The 22,110-nt window shown below is 36.6% G+C and overlaps 1 protein-coding gene and 1 long non-coding RNA gene across 4 annotated transcripts; one reads left to right on the top strand and one right to left on the bottom strand.

Moving 5' to 3' along the window:
- Positions 1-3,867: 3,867 nt before the first annotated feature.
- LOC103712562 (myosin-12) lies at positions 3,868-15,827 on the bottom strand. The gene is made up of 40 exons (XM_008799111.4): positions 15,652-15,827; positions 15,421-15,549; positions 14,113-14,256; positions 13,874-14,019; positions 13,632-13,788; positions 13,449-13,507; positions 13,198-13,357; positions 12,922-13,071; positions 12,705-12,841; positions 12,468-12,614; positions 12,140-12,241; positions 11,973-12,030; positions 11,784-11,885; positions 11,643-11,680; positions 11,053-11,179; positions 10,797-10,967; positions 10,565-10,696; positions 10,364-10,470; positions 10,186-10,246; positions 9,870-10,047; positions 9,576-9,781; positions 9,316-9,435; positions 9,087-9,185; positions 8,787-9,002; positions 8,422-8,561; positions 8,196-8,297; positions 7,992-8,106; positions 7,848-7,898; positions 7,638-7,703; positions 7,345-7,515; positions 7,091-7,246; positions 6,586-6,792; positions 6,353-6,499; positions 6,163-6,233; positions 5,926-6,025; positions 5,750-5,806; positions 5,609-5,665; positions 5,460-5,540; positions 4,548-4,630; positions 3,868-4,414 (listed from the first exon to the last, which is right to left on the bottom strand). Exons 1-40 carry the CDS (start codon positions 15,652-15,654, stop codon positions 4,288-4,290), a joined length of 4,680 nt encoding a protein of 1,559 aa, XP_008797333.2. The 5' UTR covers positions 15,655-15,827; the 3' UTR covers positions 3,868-4,287.
- Positions 4,309-14,497, top strand: LOC103712561. 3 transcript variants are annotated; one of them, XR_005513124.1, is made up of 4 exons: positions 4,309-4,409; positions 13,186-13,377; positions 13,880-14,013; positions 14,128-14,497. It is a non-coding gene; the product is annotated as an uncharacterized LOC103712561 (long non-coding RNA). The 3 variants fall into 3 exon arrangements; XR_005513125.1 differs by having other exon boundaries at positions 13,883-14,013; XR_604950.4 differs by lacking the exon at positions 4,309-4,409 and adding an exon at positions 10,679-10,958.
- Positions 15,828-22,110: the final 6,283 nt, after the last annotated feature.

The following is a 22,110-nucleotide window of genomic DNA, read 5'->3' on the forward strand; positions in this document are numbered from 1 at the left end:
AGTAGCATAGATATTCGGGTTAGTCAATGCGAGGTTGAATGGTGTAGTTGGCTTGATACAATCAGCTTTGAAGCTGATGAAAACCGCTTAAGGTACCACTTTTGGAGGCAGATCATCCAGAGTTTATGTTTGTCGTCGCTCCCCTGGTTCGCATGAACCCCTTCATTGTCTCCCACAGTTATCATGGCATGTTCTTTAAAGTTTTCTAATAACATTTTCATCTTTTGTTGTTGTTGTTATTGTTGATAAAGAAGTGAAAACTACAGTGATTTTAGAGGACTAGCTGCGCAAGAACAGTAGCCAAATGCAGAACAATTAACATAACATAACAGTTAGGAATTAGAGGGGAAAAAGATATCAGGGATAGCCATAAGAAACCAAGCGCCGATTGATATAAGGGCTCGTTTGGTTCGCGGGAAAAGAAGGGGGGAGGAAAATGTGGTCAACAGAAAAGTAATGAGATGCCTATTGTTTGGTTGGAGTTTTTAAAGGAGAGAGATGGAAAAGTTGTATTTCCATCTGAGCCTCCTCTTACCTTGATAGATTAAACGGCCTATGGGTCACTTTAACTCAAAAAATATAAATGAATACTTGAGACAAAATAGAATTTGATGAAGACTGCAGTATTGGAATAGATTAATTTTGAGACATATAGGAGCTAAAAAAATGGAATTTCATTTCAATATTTGATAGTATATTGGAATAGATTAATCGATTGTTTCAAAGAAGTCCTTGTCCAAGAATGGTCAAGAAAGTACAACTCCATGGCTAAAATTTGGGCAATCAGCCCCTGCAATTTGAATGGTCTCTACCCTATTAAACAACTATAAAAATTAGACTTTGAATTCTATTTTGCCAGGGTCTTAGGACCATTTTGAGCGCATCTTATTGATAGCCAGCACAAGGATTGTCTTATTATATATACGCATGGAGACAAGCAAATTTAGACCTCTATAGTAGTATCCAAGAGGTCTATCAGATGGAGATGCAAATGTCTCTTTCCTTGGCAGGTAATCTCAATTAAAAGATGCCAATTAAACCTACATTGTTTAAAAAAATTAAGTCATATGGTCCATGGTGTGACCTAGGTCCAATATTTGTTTCTTTTTTTCTCTTTTTGAGGCTAAATAGGTCCAACATTGTTAGATGTACATGTGAGTTCTGGTATTCTCTTTCTACATTGCAGGATATGGACACGAAATCAAAATTTTTCATGCAAGCGTTTTGTTTCATGCTGAAAAAGTATCAATCCTCACACATAAAACAGATCAATCCTTGAGGCCCATGGAATGCAAACTTGTATTGTTCTGATACAGACTTTAGGGTTGAAAGGACATGGAAAAGCTTCAAAAAGTGTGGAAGCTTGTCCTAACTAAGGATTCTTGACCGATACAGTCTAATAAAGCTGCCCAAATAGGACAATGAAATATCCTCTTGTCTATTGTTAGGCCATTTTAACTTGAATTCTATTAGCTAGTTTTGGGTTAAGCTTCAAATAGTGTGAGAGCTTGTCCTAAGTAAAAATGCTTGACCTATAAGGTCTAGTAAAGCTGGCCAAATAGGACAAAGATATGTCTTCTTGTCTACTGTTATGCCATTTTAAGTTGAATTCTATTGGCTAGTTTTGGGTTAATCTTCAAATAAAGTGAAAGCTTGTCCTAAGTAAGAATGGTTAACCAATAAGGTTTAATAAAGCCGGCCAAATAGGACAACAAAATATCCTTTTGTTTACTGTTATGTCATATGTATATGTATATGTATTATAATTATAATATTACCCCAATTACAATGCATAATATATGAATATTATAACTATATACAATATACATAATTATATTGTATTGTATTTTATTGTATTATACTATATCATGTTATATCAAATTATGTTACCTATAGTGGTAGATGTTAGGAAAATAATACTATCCATAAGTTCGAAGGGCTACGTTAGCCCCCCAAAAAAAAATCTATCCTTGCAACCCATTATACCATTTGAAAATTTGGGAGGAATACTTTTGCATAAAGATGTCCAAGTTAATTTAAAATGAAATATCTGGCTTTTGACATCTTCTGACATCTTCATTCTATATTAATACAAATTTATCCCAAATATTACATGTATATATGCAAATATCAATCTTAAAAAAATAGTATGGGAGAACAGTTTCTCGTATATTTACAAACACCACTTTTAAATCTTAATAAAAACTAGAAATTAAAGAGCTAGGTAATGCCATATAATTTAGGATGATTAAGGGCTCAAATACAGAAATGAAAAAGGGAAATAAATTACTAGTCACTTTAAGGAGGAGAAACCTGTGTAAGCTTTTGAATACTCGCTCCTTTCTAAAGTGTCAAATATCTACAACTTTGTTTTCCTTAACAACACAAATTATTTGGTTACGTCTCATAAATTTCTTGGGACATTTGTGAAAGCAATGCATGGGTCATGCCAAGCAAGATTTGGAGCTACGATTGGAAGGCTAGAGCTGTAACCTACTATCTCTCCTACATCATCACACTAGCTGAAATAGACACCTCACACACAAAAGCTATACTGCAAATGAGTACTTTCCTATTGCTCTTCAATCCTGCTGTCCTTCAATACCACTTGTGAAGGGAAAAGTAGAGAATTTTATATTGCGCATGATTACTTTCCTATCGCTCGTCAATCATTGTGTCCTTCAATGCCATTTGCAAAAGGAAAAAAAAAAGTAGATATTTTGCCTCAACTGAACTTTTGACAGCTTCGGGGACTTCTTCTCGGCTCTTATTGCACTTCTGATGCTTATTTTCTGGGAGCCTCCGTCTCCAATTTTTTTTAAAGTCAACTTCGATTGTGGTATGTGAATGATGGCAATAAAGATAAAGCAGGATTTATAATTAGGGAACCAGACTCTAAATTCATATCAGCTGAGGGAGAGTCCGAGCTTTGACGCATCGATCTCAAGAGCGAAATTAAAGGCTGCATAAGCTGGTATTATTTATGCTCGGCACAGCCTGAGAGCTGACTTTATTCTTGTTGAGGGCGACTCAGCTACAATAATTACCTAAATTCAAGCATAGACTAAAAAGATGGAGATGCACACCACTTGTTACAACATATTTGCAACATAACAAGAGGAAATACCTTCTCTATCATGAAGCATATTTACTGCGAGACAAATGGAGCGTGGATTGGGTGGAGCCTTCTTCGTAGCTCATCACTCAAATTATGTGTTGTGGACCGATGTCACACATGCATCAGCAAAATTTCAGAATATATTATTTTTTTATTTTTTTTTGAATATGTTCATGCTAAAATAGCATAAATATTTTGCCTTAATAGGAAAAAAAAACTTTTTACTGTAAGATTTATTTTAGCAAAACATTTGTCCTCTCTAAATTTTCTATCCCCGTCCATAAGATCATAATCGGAGGGAAGTTTGGCAAGGTTTATGGGCTGATGATGATTGAAATACTTGAAGTGATCACCATATTTAAAGAGCAGATTTGCCGATGTTTGGTGGATGTGGGAGCATGGACAAATTTGACACCCTTAATACATTTTTCTTTCCTCCCTTATACATCAAATCATTTGATATCCACCCATGCTACCAACAAATAAAAGATGACACATCTGAATTCATGCCTTGTCATCTGCAATTGAATCAAATACATATCACAGCTGCAAAGTGTTGCAATATAAACTTGTTTTCAATTATTAGCATCACATAACCACTAAAAAGCAGAACAAAAATGGAGACAACAGCACCAAAATACTACAAATAAGTTTTACATTAGATTTTTTTTTTTTTTTTTTGAGGGAATATGAGAAGTTATCTCAGACTTTGAATCTATGCACTCAGAGATATGGGAAAAAAACAAACATAAAAGACTTCCTAATGAATCCCTTTCCATTATCAGTTTATGAAGGAAGAAAAAAAAACAACATGCATTAACATGTTTTTTTTTTTTTATGACAAATAATCCAAGAAATGCAAACTTGACTCTCTCTCTCTCTCTCTCTCTCTCTCTCTCTCTCTCTCTCTCTCTTTCTCTATTTTGCAATTTGTAAAATAAAAAAAAAATAAAAAAGAGCTTCCCTGTTTTTTTACAATCAAAGTAACAAACCCTCCAACAAAACCCAACTCCAAAAGACACACCTTTGACTCAAAAAATCAGTGAGATTTTTCAAAGGAGAAAAAAAAAACAAAAAATTACCATTTTTTTGAACACCCAAAAAAATTACATTCCACATTCCCTTTCCTTTGACAATAAAAAAAATGGAAAAATGGGAAAAAAATTCTCTCAATCCGTGCGCTGTTGTAAGAGGAAATGGAACTCCGAGTTGTGTCGGAGGAGCGGCGGCGGCTCCACGTCGGCGAGGCTGATGTCCAGCACCGACCGTGATATGTCGTCCAACGAGAACGGTATGCTGCCATTAATTATTTTTTTTAATGTTAATATTTTCTATAATCTAGCTCTTCTCCTTGTGATTTTTTTAGATAAAAAGATGAATTCTTTAATGAGTTTTAGAAATTTTATGATAGTTGGGTTGTTGATCTTACCTCGAATCGTCATCCAACAAGAAAGAATTATTTGGCATGTTGATCGAGTCATCGGTCATCATTGTCCTCATCTTACCAATTACCTGATATCAGTTTGATTGATATGAAAAAGGTGTTAGCTTTCTCTATTTTTTTTTGGTCGTCCTGTCATGCACACAAGATGTTTGATACATTGTTGTATAGGTATGAGTGGATTATTTTTCTTTTGGTTTAGAGAGAAAGGCGAGGTAGACCAAGCGCACTATAATTATCCAAGTCCAAAACCTTGGTGATATACAGTAAGACTTGAAGAATCTAGAATTCTGGTTGCCAAGCAAAGGGTGTGCCTTAGTTCATGGAAGTTCGAATTTTCATCGCTAGGCAAGATTATAGGAGGGCGTTATGAAGCTGGCAGGGATATCTTCAATTTTTTTATTTTTTAGGGATAATGTTGATGTGTGCCAATGGGCGACCAATGTTCCATTGTCCTGGTAGGGTGATTGTCCCGGTACACCTAAAAGTAAAATTTAGGCATTAGAGGTGCAGAAGGCTGGGGTTTTAGATAGGATTGTCGCTGATAGCCATGCTCTGCAGCTGGCATCTTCGTCAGTCTACTCTATGACGATCACACTATGTCATGCTAGCGCATTCCACTTGATGGCTTTCGCTCTAGTTCAACCAAGTAGGCCGTTCTGTGTATCTGCTACACTCTGGTCATTGGATAGCTCTTCTTATTGGTGACTTTCTTTCTAGCCATTTTTGTTTTTCTTAGGTTGCTCATTCCATCAATTGAACTCCAGATTCGGGCCAGCTCTAATGCCAGATTTATGACTATGATCTATACACCTAAAATAAATAGAAGCCAGGCTTGTCGAAGACTCAAGTCTCAACAACAGATATTCTTGAAGTAAATGAATGGAAGGATATACTCACATCTTGAGATAAGCCTTGTGTTCCATATTTGTCGTCCCAAAACATCGTTCCAATCCGATAGATTTGAGGAATGCTCAAGACCTGGAAGAAATGCTTAGAATCCTAAAATCTGTTTTGTTTTGGGGAAATTAGTTCTGTTTCTAACTTACCGGGCATAACTCATTCATGATCTCTTCCAAGGATTTGTGTGCCTTCTGATGCAAAACCTGCATGTGGAAGATGCTGTGTTCTGTTTATCTGTTCACAAAATTGATAATGGGCATTTACATAGGATACACTGTCCAACATACCAGAAATCCGATTGCTTGCCTAATGTGTTGGAGCTCATCCCATGCAGACCCTGCAAACTGGAAGTAGATAAATGTTATCAGAAAATTCCTACCAGTTTCCTCCTTTTCATTATTTTTCCTTATGTTTGATTTCATGCTAAATATTGTATACTAATATGCTGACTCCATTTAGCTACCTCTTCCGTAGCTTTGGAGCACCATTGTTCCAACTCCTGCAAGCCAGCCTTAACAAATTCTCCATTGCTAAATGAGCAGCATTCCCGACGGAGTAGCAAGCTGCAGATAAACCAAGTAGCATATTATACAAGATTTTAAGTCTTTTTTTTCTTCCTTTCTTAGACCACTTTTGATGGAGGAGCTACTTCTTTGTTCTTAGTCATTAGAACATGTTGGTTATTTCCAGGAACACATACCTGTTAAAGAGTTGTACATTTATGAATGCAAATACTTGGCTGAAAATTTTCCTTATTATCATAGAAGGCACCTGGAAGAAACATATATGATATAAAACATTCTTTTTCGAAATTTAGAATTTCCTGTATGAAATGTTCGATGAGTATTCTGATGCATCTTGTTAAACGATAAAGGAAGCTTTGGACTTACAAAATTTTCACACATTATCCCCAATATGCGATCCAAGCTCTTGACAATACTTTGCCAGTGCATACTAGATGCTTGCTTTGCTACTATAGTGGAATGGATACTCTTGGAAGATCCACGAATTGATCTAGCTCTTACAGATCTTGGTGCCTGTGATCAGTTTTTTTTTTTAACTTTACTGAACATATTTACTAGAGGTTATTGCTGAAGATCACATATTTTGTTCATGGATATACCTGTATGCACATGGTCAAGAATGGACTGATCTCTTTCTTCATACTGTCTCTGATCATTCCATATATTTTCTCAACATAAGCAGTTAGATGTTGCTTAAATAGTAAGGCTGGGTATTTTGCTTCCACTCTGGACTGGTCATCAGATTTGCCTACCATTCCACTGTACCCACTGGAAATCCCCATTCCTGATGAAGATGAACGGGTGTTCTGCAAGTACACATTGATCAATATTAATAAATGAAATGGTTTTGTAATATTTGAAAACACTATTATTGCAAGTCCGAGAAAACTAGAGGATTGGTGTTGCATAGTTAGATCCAGTTATATTAATAAAACAAAAAGGCCAAAAAATGAAATGTATTCCCGACAAACTAATCAGGACTACCTTAATTGAGGGAATGTTGGCTTTTCATGAGGAGATCCAGCTATAAAAATTTTGAAATATTTCCTAGTTTGACTACTTTGCTGCCTAGACATGAATTTACTAATGTATCAAATATCTTACTCGTGCCATTCTACTGAACAAAGTGACAGTTGTGGTTCGACTTCGGTGTGATTTTGTAGTTGATGCACTGCTTGCTTTGAGAGTGTTTTGTAGAAGAAATAAAAGGGTAGATGTTGTTGAAAGCCAATAAGCAAGTTCTCCAACATTCTCCTGATTCTGAACATAGCAGGAAATAAATTAACCAAATGAGGGAGTTCCTTAGCAGCATGGACAAAGAACTGCTATGAGTACAAGCTCAAGTCATAGAGCACAACCTCAACTGATGACCTGATTGTATGAATGATGCGATCAAATATGTTTGTCTTCTCTGCTTCAAATGAGTGCCACTGGAGCAGTGACTTGTAAACAATACATGCTGCAGCTGGCCTCTTCTTGTCAAAACGCTTATCCTCCATGAGACACTTGATAAGTGCATCATGGTTTTCCTATATATACAAAACAATTACAGAATTTGATGTTAAGGAATGGAAAACAAGGAATGTCTCAGAGTTGGCTTTCTTCTTGGTTCATGTAGGTATTATGCTGGGATAGGTGGCTACTGACATACCTGTTGCCTGTTTGTTAGAGACTTCTGTTTGCTTAGAGCTGGTACAAGAGGGAAAACCAGTGACTCCTGCAAGTAAACTTTTGTTAGCTTATAACTAAGATTTTTGCAGTAACTCCTCTTTTATCAGCATTAGTATTCTTCACAATATCTTTTAGCAGAACCAGCACTCCCCCCACCCCCCCCAAGAAAAAAAATAGCTTGTACACATACTTTTGTAATTACTTTGGATTCTTCTCCATCTTGGTGGCCATTCTCCAAGGCCTGAATCATAAGATCAATTAGTTGCCTGAGAAAATATACTAAATTAATGAAGAGATGCCACAGGGTACCTAAGACTGCTGATGATTGCTGTACCTTAATGACTGGTGGTTCTACCAGTTCAGTAGTTATAGCTGGTTGCGTAACTACCACTGGTCGACTTTGCAGCAGCTGATTCTCTGATTCCAATGTGGCAATTTTGCTCTCAAGGCTGGACATGAAATGACAAAGTTGCCAAGTGATATTCTTTGGGAAATCAAATTTGAAAAATTGCAGCTTCCTAAATAAAACAGGAAATACCTTTTGATTTGCTCTGACAAATCTTCATTTGTTGATGCAACCAAAGATTGCTGCCGCAGGACCTGGTTCTCAGACTCTATGCTACAGATATTTGTTTCAAGTCTGCAATATAAAATAGATGAACAGTTGTATTTTATTACTGTGGAGTACCTAATTTTTTCCTAAACAAAAATATACGGAGAAGTCCAAATAAAAGCTAATAGAGAGCAGATGTTGCATGTGTTACCTTTCTATCGTCTCTTGCAGTTGACTTAATTTTGACTGGTATTCTTCTGTGTCTTTAAGTAATGCTTCAGTTTGTTTTTGAACCTCAGAATATCTTTTCTCAAATTCTTCAGCTCTGCTTTTGAAGATACTTAACTCATCCTACATTAAATAAAAAGGCTTATTCAGCCAATGTTTATTATAGATTCTTCTTCAGTATGATACTTTTTCTGCATATAAAATGTATGAAGATTCAAAGCATCGTCTTTCAGCTCTTGTTTCCTATTCAAAAACTAGTTACCATGATTGCTTTTAGTTATATAGGAAATATATGTCAAGTAAACAGAATAGTGGAGCCTTGAAGTGGAGCCTTGATATGTTCTTTACCTCTAGCTCTTTATTGTGATTTGTTAACAACTCTAACTTGGCATTATCCACAACAGGCACCTCTTTGATTACTGGTGGTGCTTGTTCAATTGCTATTCTTGCAGCTTCTTTTTCCTTGATTATTGTCGCATGGGCTTCCTCAAGCTTCTCCTGCGTTTCTTGTAATGCAGATTGTAGTTTTGCAATTTCTTGCCCTTTGGCTTCTTCAAGGTCAATCTACATCACATAATAAACCCCATATTAAATTCATTGAACTACTGTGGTCATCACTTATCCAATCAGATTGAGATGATAAAGTACCCTCATGTGTTTTTCAAATTCTAATCTCCACGTAAGCTCCTCGACGCGCTTTTCTAACTTGTCCTTGGCTTCTTTGAGTGCCCCCGTCTCCCTTGCAGCCTGTATATAGATCTTACTGCTATTAGTATGTTGTAAATCCAGCAGAATGAGTATCTTCAGTCCTCAATAAAATCATAGGACGAGAGAAATTCACTCAAAGTATAACACTTGATTTTTGAGGACAGCTCACCATTCTGAGCTTCCGAAGCTCCTTTCTTGCAATGCGTGCTCTCCAGAGGCATTGAAGTATCAGAGTGGCCTTCTTTTGTTGTTTATAAGCTGATCGAGCTTGATGCAAACGCCATTGAGTCTGTAAGCCATAATAGTAAGTAATGACAACTCCAGCTTAGACACACACACAATCACACAAACATATATAATTCAAACGTCTTATCCATTGCCTAATATCCACATTGAATTTTAAAACCTGCATCCATTTACAACATATACCTGAATGATTATAGCAGCCTTAGTTCTCCTTCTATGTCTATACTCATTACGGGCCGCCATGGCACATAATCCTGTCTGTATAACTATTGTTGCTGCCCGCAATTTTGTATAAGCTTTTCTGGCAGTATGAGCACGTGTATATTTCTGTATACGTATTGAAGCATCTTCTCTCCTCATATATTCGTATAGCTTTCGTGCAAGTCTTGCTGCAGGATGCAATGGGAACATATGAGACCATGTCAGCAGTTAAATTTTTACATGCACATGAAATAGTCATAGAAGAAAGTAAAATACCTCTCCACAGTTTTTGCATCTGAATTGAGGCTTGCCGTAGAATGATGAATTCCTTCCGTGCCAGATGTGTTCGTATCTGCCTCTGGATAAGTCTTGCAGCATTAGCCAAAACTTCAATTCTTCGAGCATCTAGCTCAGCCATCTGACCTGCTCTGAGGAACACCTTTGTCTTTCCTATCTGATAGCAATAAATATGATCTGAAATTCTTAGAATATACAATTTCCATTTCCACAGAAAACAGTGCGTCTAGTTTTTTTTCCTTATTCACCATTTTTTTCGTGGGCATTCACTTGTCGGGTTATTAATTGCAGTTACCTGATAGCCCTTCAAGCCCATTCTATCACAAATAGCTGCACATGCTGCCTTCTCATCGGAGCTGCAATAAGATTAAGTGGTTGACATATCACTGGAAGTAGCACACCCTTTCAAATGGGCACTCAGTTCATGCTTAAAAATTAACTAACTTCTTATTTGTTAGAAAGCTTTTTCTTACCTGTCTATAACATCTGGTGCAAGCATTCCAAAACGATCAATGAACTCATCAAATGTTCTCTTTGTGGGGTACCCTGCACAACTGATCCTGATTGCTTCTAGCACACCCTATATCAGGAAAAGAGTCAAAAACGTATTATTGGAATTATAAGTTACTGTAATTTCCTCTTAGAGGAATCCCAGCCCAAAATGTTTTACTGACCCCACATCTCAATTGGTTCAAGACATTGATATTTTCAAAGATCCCTGGTTTCAGTACAGCATTGGGCTTCACACATCTTATGTAATGTGGCTCTGTTGTGTTGAGAGTTTCCATGAGTGACTGTAGTTGTTGCTGCCAAATTTAGTCAAAAGCTTATCAGAATTTCGAGATAAGAGAATTTCAGGATATGTTTTTTGCCAAGATGGAGTGCATGCCTATAGTAAGGGCATACCTTAAAGCGAGTACCAATGGAAGAGAACTTGGACTGCTTTGAAGATTCTTCTGGTAATGGAGGAAAGAGATTTGCTACGAAAGGATCCTTTGAGGCAATTAATAAAGCTTGATGTTCTGCCACGACGTAATCTTTGTTCTTGTCAAGGAACTGATCGGCTTGGTATGTAACCTGTTAAGTAGAAAACTTGTGCTTTGAATGCCTTGCTAGCATAACTTTTGCCCGAGGATTAATTTTTATTTGGATTTTTACTTACATCTCCAGCATAATGATTGATGTTGAAGGCAGTTCGAGCAAGTTTTGGCTTGCTGAAACGCTTGTGTCCCTTGTATGTTTGGTACATCTTCTGCGCAAATGTCTCATGAGTTGATTTTGGAAACATGCTGCAACATATGAAATATTTTCATTGATCTGCTTTTTTAATATTAGCTAGAATTGAAGACAATATTTATAGGGAGGAGCAGCATGTGGATAATGCATTTCATTCTATATATGAATCAGTTCTGAAATAAATCAAACTGGATATTAAAATTTTTATGTTGATTCAAATCCCAAGATATGCATTTGTTAAAGAAAGTGTTTTGGAACATATGTTACAATATGAAGAAACTTCTGACTTAGTTAACAGGTTGGCTGAACCGATAATCCCATCTTAGGTCAAATTTGATGCGGTAATCCTAGATATATACAGAGCACCCTACTAATCAAGTTTTCTTGTTTTCTGCTATAATATTTTTAATGCTCCACTGATGTATTATCTATCATAGTTTATAATAATTGCTCTATGATGAAGTTTTCTAATAATCATAATAATCTCTTTCCTTTGCAATGGAATAGTGAATATACCATGCCTCGTCCAAAAGTGCAATTATTCCTCCAGGTTTCTGCATACAGATGCAAAGTAATCGCTATGAGTACCCTCTTGCTTTTCTATGAACTTAGTATATATTCAGATACTTAGCATTAAATGGTAGGCTCAGGCTGTACCTTTTCTATAAGATCCAACACATCTTGATTGTCTACAAACTCCACATAACTCCAGTTGATTTCTTCTCTTGTGTACTCTTCCTGCTCCATCTTAAATACATGCTGTAGACATATTTGCATACTTCACATTAGTAGACATCATTTCATAATGCATGGAAGTTACACAAGGTTCAGCTAAGCTATGCATACTTGATTGAAATGCTGTTGCAGTTTCTCATTTGTTAAGTTGATACATAGTTGCTCAAAACTGCCAGATAAAAAATTTGATCGTGAAAAAACTTGATAATATACCCATGAAGATGGTTATGTTGTTAGGTACTGTGATTTTAATTGGAAAACTAGTTTCAGTAGCTCACCTGTTTATCTTGAAGCTCTCAAAACCATAGATATCAAGTACTCCAATTATGTTTGTTGCATTAGGATCCTGACCAATTGAACTGTTGATTTTGTCTACGATCCTGCGATGAGGAACAGAGTAGGCCTCCTATAAGCCATGGACATACCCTGAACTTCGGATACAATGACTTACAAATGTTTGAAACTTTCATAGTTATGGTAGCTTACTGAACATACCAAGTTAATAAAAAGCTAGTTTTGGCAGTTTCCCAACAAGATAACAGAAACCAAGTTTGTAAATTTAGCATGATAAACATGCAGGAATATTGGATCATATTGGGTCCTTACCAGTCAAATAACCTTGAGTATACTGTCTTTGCTAAAGCATCACGGCTAAGTGCAGCTGAATCTGGATCAAGAAGCTTTGTGATGTTACCATCTGGTGTAACTATCACACGCTTACAAAGAGAGTCTTCAAGTAGCTTCTCATCACACCTGAGAGAATCAATATCTTCAGTGTGTAAGAAGAATGATCGGAAAATGACTGAAAGGAAGTTTATTAAGCTCATGAGAGTTGGTTTGCACATTAGCAGCTCTGCTGCTGTTTTAAGGTGGTAGACTGCCTTCTCATCCTTTATCTTGGAGGAATCGATTTCATTCCCTTTAGCAAATTTGATATTCCCCAGGTGAAGGATAGCAGCCACTACACAGAAGATTGCATCCTACAAATGGAAAATTAATCTTATGTTAATTTTGATGACTTATAATTTTTGTTGAAGTATGATTCCTGTCACATCATTACCTGCTCTTCCTGACTAATTCCAACAACATCCATGGCATTTCTAGTCTCCAGGTATTCCCTTGCATCATCCACATTTGCTACTTCATAACAGTTTGTTTGATTTAGATAATGGAATATTCTCGGATCTGCAACTTTAAACTTCTTTGCATCCTGAAAAATGATTTATCCCTTTGTTTACAATGGAATTCACAGTCTAGAGAAGCAAATTTTGATGTAGGCTTCTTATTTTAAATTTTATCTGTATTATAACATTTCGGAGTTTAGGTGTGGAAATACCTCTGGTGGTGCAGCACAGAGCATGTAGAAGCAATGATAGTTCCTCTCAGGGTCAGATACCTGGCAAACTCTCGAGCGCTCAAGAAGATATGTGCGGACTGCAGCTCCAGAAATCTTCCCATATTTGTCAAATTGGATTTCAACAAATTTACCGAAACGACTGAGTGAACACTTCTCCATGTAAGTATTCATTGAGTTCTAAAATCTTGCTTGCAAAAACAATACATTCAACAGAAGTGCATGTTAGTCACCTTGAATTATTGTTCTTGACTGTCTTGGCATTCCCAAATGCTTCTAATACTGGATTAGACTGCATTGAATAACATCAACATTTATTACGCTGCATGTACATTTTTCTTTTTTATGGATTATCCAGTGATTCATATTGGACATTGTTAGAAAGTTCTGATTAAGATTAAGGGAGTATGTTTTACCTCCAAGACTTGCTGCTCTACTGTTCTACCTTCTGTACCTGATCTTCCACCCATGAAAGCTAGATATCTCATGAGCATTTTTGTTGTCTCTGTTTTACCCGCCCCACTCTCCCCACTAACCAAGATAGCTTGGCTCCCCTGATCATTAATCATTGCTCTGATACAGACTCACCATTAGCAGCTGTGTCAATAGGTTTATACTTGAATTATGATGCTGAAAATCAAATCTATGTATCTTCTACCTGTAGCAGGCATCTGCGACTGCAAAAAGATGTGGACTTAGCTCCCCAAATGCAGCACCATTGTACTGTTCCATCATGTGTACGTCGTAGAGATGAGGCAACCTTCGGAAAGGGTTCACTGCAATTAATATATTCCCTGTGTATGTCTGTCGAATTCATATGTCTTGTGAGGGCTTACGTTCCCTGTTTTGAACAAAGCTTTTGATTTTGAATAGGGAAAATGGATGATGATAACGTACATATATTTCATTCAGGGAATAGCGGGAGGCGAGGTTAGATAAAACTCCTGGTTCATGGAGGTAAGCCAACTTGGTCATATCATCTACCCCAGCAGGAGGAGCTTCTGTATCCTTTGGATAGATACTGGAAAGATTTGCCACTATCTGCATAGTTGATCAATATCTGAATTAATCTTTGTAAGATATCATTACTGAGTGGAGTATTCAAATACTGTAAAATGTGGCAAGCTATTTCATTTTGTTCCTAAAATGGTAAAATTCCATTGGACACCAGAATCTCGGAAGTTTTATTCCTATAACAGTAGCATGTGAATCTAGCTACAACATTATGCTTGAACTAGATAGTGGCCATGATGTTTTTTAAATTGTCATTTATGGGAAAAAATATCTTCATTTTTTTGTATGCTTTAGCTATGATGTAAGTAATTCGACCAGAAGGACATAAAAATGTTCACATTTATCAAATCTTGTGAATTTCTTTTTTTTCGAAGTATGTCAAGCTCTGTGTCCAAATGAGGTGTTGGACTATTTTAATGATGAGAATCATACAGGTTTCTTATGCTACTGATAAGTGGATTTATATAAATGATAAACAGAAGTAACGGAGCATCATGATTAAATTGTGATTGTCAAAGAATTTGACAGAAACTGGAAACAGAGAACTGGTTGAACATAAAACAGCTTCATGATTTGATTAAGACTGTCAAAGGATTGGTAGCACTACAGATTGCAGACTGGATGCTTTCATGGAAAATTAATTGGATCCGAATTCATAATTCAAATGAATCATTCTTTAAGCATATTGGATTGGTAAAGATTGATCCTCTATTTCTCTTGTTGCTTGATAAAAGAGAATTTTGATAAATAGACCGAAACGCACAGCCATGCAGGCTAGAACTTCATGATGATGGCCAACTATTGCTAATATTCTATGAATTATGGTCGACTTTTCTTTTAGACATAACACCAGCATCAAAAAGCTATCTATCTATGAGTTTTATGATTTAGCTCATACGTCTGATCATATATGCAGATTTTTCATGATCCAGAAATTTTCATATTGTTTATATGATCAGTTTATTATTGATCTGAATTGTAAACTTAGAACTGGCTCTGAAAGATAAAAAGGTATCAATAGAGAGGTCAGAGATTTTCATCTTGCGTTCACCCTGCCAAAGAAAATTCAGGCATGACAACTGCAAAAGTGTATTGATTGGATCCATAGCATCAAAAAAGAAAGAATCCAAGAAGAAAGAATTGATAGGAATCTGAAAGGTGATTCATTCGATGGATGCAGTATCAACCCACCGTCTTCCCGTTCATGTTGATTATGGTGGCATCGCTGCCTTTGATCTCCGTGACTTCGCCATCGATCCAGGCGAGCTCAGGATCCTCGACCCACACATGAGAACCGACGATGATGTTCACCGGAGTCCCCTGACCATCCAAAGAGAAGCAATGATCAAAACAATCAGCCAATGGACACAAAAATAATACCATACTTCATCCATGAAGATAACTCAATGATCATAAACTCACCATGCTTCAATCACTATACGATATTGATCATCCAATCTCAAACTAGAGATAGAGAGAGGTGGAAAGAGAAGGGAGGAGGGATGTTTCTTCAAGGCAAATGGTGGGGAAAGGAGAGAAGAAAAGGGAAAGATTGGAATGGTTAAGCGAGGTGGGGGACTGGAAAGCAGGGCGGTGGGGTGGGGGTGGTGGTGGTGGTGACTCGAAAAAAAAAAGAGAGCGAGCCAGCCAACCTTTAAGCAGTGCCAGGTCGGAAGGTGATGTGGCATGGGGCGGTGGTGCTGGCGGCTGCTGAAGCTATCTATGGCTTGGCTTGGAGCCTCTCGGTGTTGGATTCCGTTTCCATATTGTCTCTGAGAGCAGATTTAGTGTCGGCGGCGGTTAGATTTTTATCTCTTTCGGGCTCGTTTGGTTCGCAGGAAAAGGAGGGGGGAAAGTGTGGTCAACGGGAAAGTAATGAAATGCCTCTTGTTTGGTTGGAGTTTTCAAAGGAGAGAGATAGGAAAGTTGTATTCCCATGGGAATATGATTCCCACATTTCATGGGAAAGTCTTTCCCATGAGAAACATGGGAAAGTTACTTTCCCATGAGGTGGGAATCACTCATTTTTTATTTTTTCCCAAAAAGACCCTTCAGCATTAAAGAAGCATTAAAGAGGCATTAAAGACCTAATTTTTATTAAGGGCATAATAGGAATTATACATAACTTTCCTAGGAAAGTGGATGGTCAACCAAACATAAGCACTTTGGAAATTTGTCACTTTCTCATGGTTAACCAAACATGCCAAAAGTACTTTCCTAGGTATCCTCTTCCCACGAATCTGATTCCCAGGAATCATATTCCTAGGAGGGAAAATACTTCCCGCGAACCAAACGAGCCCTTCTTGTCTGGACTCGGGTTGCCGTAGCGACGCCAAACAGTATCTAGTGCACTTTTAATATGGACAGGTAAATGGTAATTAATCGAGTTGCAGGCTGTGCTACTGAAAGCATGGATTATTGATAAAGTTTTTAGATACCAACCATGGGTTTTAATAATGACCTTATAACCGTTATAACAGTTGTAACAGTTTCCGCAACTCCTCTCCGTGGGAAAAAAATAATAATAGATATTTATAATGTAAATGACGGCCATTATTTTCACCTATACTATTTTTTGAATAAAATAATATTGTTTTCAAAATTTATTTTTTACTTCCAAATCTCGGCCCGAAAAAATAATATGATTTTATTTCATAAAAAATAACAAATCTTATTTTAGTAATTATTTTACTATTAAAAATTTTAAAAATTGTTTTTATGATAAATAATGGCAGTTAGGTTTTGCTATAAACTAGACCTAAACACAACTGTTTATTATGGGATTTTTGTTCGACCAAGTATTAACTTTTATGGAGGTAGATACAGTTTATTCTCACATGTATGGGTCGAGGTACCATGCAATGATATTTTATATAAGTAATTTAGCAGATCTATTTTGGTTCCCTGAATCATGCTGCCTCAAGTTTGTTTTTAAAGTCAAGACCTCCAAAGATGAGAGAAATATTTACCAATCAAATTTGAATTGGGTCAATTTAATGGGGTCGGGTCTAGTTTATTGTTTTCAAAACTTTTGAAGTGGCCATAAATTTAGTTTGCAATTGGAGAGTTTGACTCAAATCGTGAACACAGATTTACCAAAGGCTTAGCTTAATGAGTTGCAAGCATCTCCATTTGGAGGTGGTATTGTAGAATCAAATCATGAAACAAAATGTGAATTTTTTTCGATGAAAGTGTATGAGGCACAACTGTAACAGTTGCCTTACAAATGAATATGGCTTTGGCAGATGATTAGCTGATCTCTGATTATATAGATTATGTTTAATTGACCAAGAAAAATTTTAGGATTAAAATATCGGAATATACTAGAAAAACCTTCCCAAACAATTATCCACAACCAGCTTTAATCAACAAGTAATGCCAGCACTTTATATGCATCAATTGCAAGCAACCACACCCTTGTGATCCCTTAGATTAATTGTTTTCCTTTATTTTCATTTATTCTAATAAAAAATACAAATGCTCAAGCCATTATGTGGAGTCTTAACTCCGGGACCTCTCCAGAGGAGAAGGGTGCCAATGGACCAAAATATGATAGGATTTTGTTTTTGAGTTCAAGTTAAACAAATGGTATACAAAGGTCTAAACGAACAAGCATTATATTGGTTCAAATACACCTGCATTTGTTACATACATATAATTGGTTTTTATTAAGTCATTAACTAAGTCATTGTTTCATCATTTAACAAAAATAATAATTAAAAGTTCTCATTTTTACGGTCATACATGCTAATAATGATCACTATAATAAATTTTTTTTAGAGTAGTAGAGGCCTAGCATATATGGGAGTCAAAGTGAATTATGATGCTTCTTAAAATCAGTGAGGCCTATTATTTGAGTAAATTATAAAAAAAATTCAAATTTACATTTATTATATTTACGTTTAATAGTTTGTAAAATCTACACTTATATTCAGTTAAATTAATGACATTAGTGAAACCGTTTATCTCATATAAAAAATTAAAATTATCTTTAAGTAGGAAAGAGAATACACATATTTTCTTATATCCTTTAATAGTTGTTATGTCGCTTAAGATTTTTCTAGTCATTTTTAAAAAAATTTCATGTGGCATCTCTATTTTATTTAAGGTTAATAATTTGATTAATATTTTGTTAAGTTATGAATTAACATATTAGATAAAATAAACTTCAAAATATTTTTTTTTCTATAGAATTCGGGTCATTTCACTCTAAAGCTACCCTTGAGTATTTATTAATATAGGCCTATCCAACTTATAATCATATGATTTTATTAGTTGTAGTAGCCTAACTCATGAATTTCATAGAATTTATAGTCTGATCATCTAAATAAGCCATCAGAGAAGTAGGTGTACATTTTTCAAACTATTGAATATAAATATGATTTATTTTTAATCTTATGAGAACTTTAACTTTATTATTTTATGTTCATGTAAAGGCAATTTCGGACATACTAGGAGAAATAACAATCCTCGAATCCAACCAAGAGCTGAAGAAGCTCGAGCCAAAGCCAACACCAACACAAGCTGAGCTGGAAAGAGTAGGTTCCAAATATTCTGGTGAATGTGGACCCCACCCCAAAGCGGGAGGAAGGCAACATTACTCAAGTCTTGGGCCCCACCCTCTTTTCCGCCTTTGATTTTTTTTTTTTTTTGGGGCGGTGGAAGAAGAGCGACCACCCCTTTCGGCCGTCCACCCTTGAGAACTCGGCGGTCGGATCCGACCATTCCCACGTGCCTCCAGAAGAAGCCGGCGTTGCGAGGCCCAAAAAAATGATGTAAACAAACCATTAAACAAATTCCTTAACAAATAGGCGGACCCCGTTCCAAAGCTGCATGCTTTTCTGGCAGCATAAAAAACTATTAGACCATACTCTATCATATTTTATGCACACCGAAGAGTACCCTCAGTTTGGAACCCAAGTTACATATTGGTGGGCCATCCCTGCACATGTCATGTAAGTTGGTTTACTTTATCTTTGAGGCCCTTAATTATTGCAAAGTTTTTGTGTTTGCCCGGGGGGGCCTTCCTCGTTAATTATTATAATTGAATATGATTTTTCTTATTCTTTAAGAAAGTTCTGTGTTCAAAAAGTTTTCGCTTTTTACTAGCCTGCCTGACTTTAGACTCCCCATTCCAGGGTTGCTTCATGAAGCCCAGGGAAGCAACCCTGAATTGTGATTAATTTGCAATCCTGACCTCTAATTTAATCCACTCAATGATATTTTTTTACTTTTGTAGATCATTAGTAACATCTTGAATTATTTGTTTATGTTCACTGGAATATGGAAAAAATTACTATGAAATTACTGAATTAGATACCAACGGTTCAGTGACTCAGAAATTTTGTGAATTATTTGTCCGTGGTCTCTAAATAGAAGATCATCACTATTGAAATCATCTAAATAATGCACTCTCTCTCTCTCTCTCTCTCTCTCTCGCTCTCTTGCAAAAAATTATTTTCTATATTGCTGGCATCATATAGCTGTGCATGCAACCTATCACAACTGCTCTTTTCTGTAGGTGTGCACCAATACAAGCACTTGATGGATAGAGCTTGTATGTAAATATATTAATAAATATGCTACTTTTTTTTTCTTCTCTTTGCCTATAGAACTGTCTACAATTTTAGGACCCCCTATCAGGCGTCAGGCCATATCCCTTTCTATCAACTCCGAGGAAAAATAGTTACATGTACTTCATGTTTCCTCTTATCCCTATTTCTCTGTTTTGGAGGGGCATTAAAAAGGTAGACCAGAACAAGAACTATTTCCTCCAACCACGTTCACAAAAAGAATACCTTTCCAATCTTCTCAGTTGGCACTACTCTTACCTGCGGAGAGCTATTGAACTGTGTCCTGATGGAGTGAACCTTTTTGATCTATTTCAGTAGGAGTAACTCCCAACTTGGCCTTCCGTTGTTAATGCAGGGTCCAGGGGCACTTTGAACAAGTGTGCTTTGCTTTATAGTTCATGGTGGGCACCCATGAATGACTTGAAAGAAGTAAGTAGCTTTCGATTGAGTCCCCACTGGTTTCGAGGATCAACGGATTCCGGCGACAATTGGCCGGTGCAGGTAGCGTATTTTGACTTGCTACTGGTCCATGGATGGTTGAGAGTTTACACCGATTTTGTAAGCTTGAGACTAACAAATTTGAACACTTCTGAATGCAACCACAAGTGTCAAATATTGAGCATAGTAATGAAATTTAAGACCAATAAGCCTATCTTTCGCATTCCCCTAAGCTGATTGTAAAACATGATCAGAACCTCGGAAAACAATAGAAATGGCTTCACCGACCTTCGAGTTTACAAAAGTTTGTTTAGGATAAATAATGAAAAAAATCCAGAGTTTTATCCAAAAACTATGGTTTAACTGGCCTTTAGAAGCTTTGCATGTGTTGTAAATTGTAATGCGTTATAATTAACCCTCAATTGTTAGTTTAATGTTAAAGTTATAATAAAGTTTGAGTAAGAGTCAGACCCTAGAAGGATCTTCTTTTGATCACCTTGAAGGTGTGAAAAAGGTGCATATTTTGCTATCATGGTGCATAATAACAGCCCGAGTTCCTCAGAATTGGTCAATCAAATGCTGGCATATGACATTACACTATTCGCAAGCAATAGAAAAAACTCTGGGAAAGGCAATTAAAATGTAAAAGAAAGCAAGATAAGATTAACTAGGAACAATTTTTTTTGCCCGCCATGATGTCATTCATTGATAAATAAAAAAAAAATATTCAAAGAAAAAAAATAGAATGCTGTAAATGCTTAATTAGCCTCTCAAAGCAAACATCATGTGAGAGGCCTCTAAGAATATATTTGATATCTTCCATTCCTTAATGATCTTTTACTTAATGTTTCAGGGCTTTAATGGATAATACTGCTCTTAAACACCTAGTTCTCTGGAATGGAAGCTAAGAGGTGGCATCATTGGCACTAGTAGATGGGGACCTGAATGAAAGGTGGGAGTATAAAAGAATGACACTGCATCATTGCAACTCTACAGTCTATTTTATTAGCTGTTCGCTCATTCCAACCCATGGCCAATGCAATGCACCATGATGCCTTTGGGAATTAGGAGTTTTTTAGTGCACCATAACCTTTGAATCATGATCATTCCCAAACCAATGAGAGCTGAGATTTCTCATAGAAGCTTTCGAAAAGCAAAACAAGAATGAGAAGGGAGCAACAGGGGAGCTAGCCAGGAGTTGTAAATTTAGCATTTTTTACCCCCATCATCAGAACCTTTGAAATATTAGGAATGGTAGTTGGGGAAGAGGCCACTGTAACAACCTTCTCATTAGATAAGATGGCCGGAGAAGAGGCTCCATGCCTAGAGCTTAAAGCCCTAATTTCAAGATTTCTCCATCTTCTTCTAGTTATTTTTCGAAAAAAGATTCGAGTTAAGCGGGTTGAAAGAAATCTTCTTTCTCTCCAATCGGATCATTATATGATTGCCCTCCTATTTATTGCCCTCCCCAAACTCCAGTTATTCTGCATCCAATGAGTTTTTCCCCACAAAATCAATGAGTCAATGTTCTCACTATTATATCCTTCTTAATAAGATATTTTATGATAGTATTTAAAACCATAATTATGATAAACACAAATAGTAGCATATTTCGGTTACAAATATTTCTAATTGTTTTTGTCCTCCCACTACCTCCTACTCTACTCTTCCTTATATCCGGTCGATCCCTCCAAAGAGGTGCTCTACTAGGCAAGGGAGGCTCAGGAGATGGGCTGTGATGAGCGAAATATGGGGTACCTTGACCTCAAACCAGATCTCTCCATTTACCTTGGATGTACACCAAATAGAACTATCTCGGCCACAACAGAGCAGCTGATCATCCAACGTAAACTCCTCAGCCCCAGTCGAA

The sequence above is a fragment of the Phoenix dactylifera genome, chromosome 8, assembly GCF_009389715.1.
Source record: "Phoenix dactylifera cultivar Barhee BC4 chromosome 8, palm_55x_up_171113_PBpolish2nd_filt_p, whole genome shotgun sequence".
Taxonomy (NCBI): Eukaryota; Viridiplantae; Streptophyta; class Magnoliopsida; order Arecales; family Arecaceae; genus Phoenix; species Phoenix dactylifera.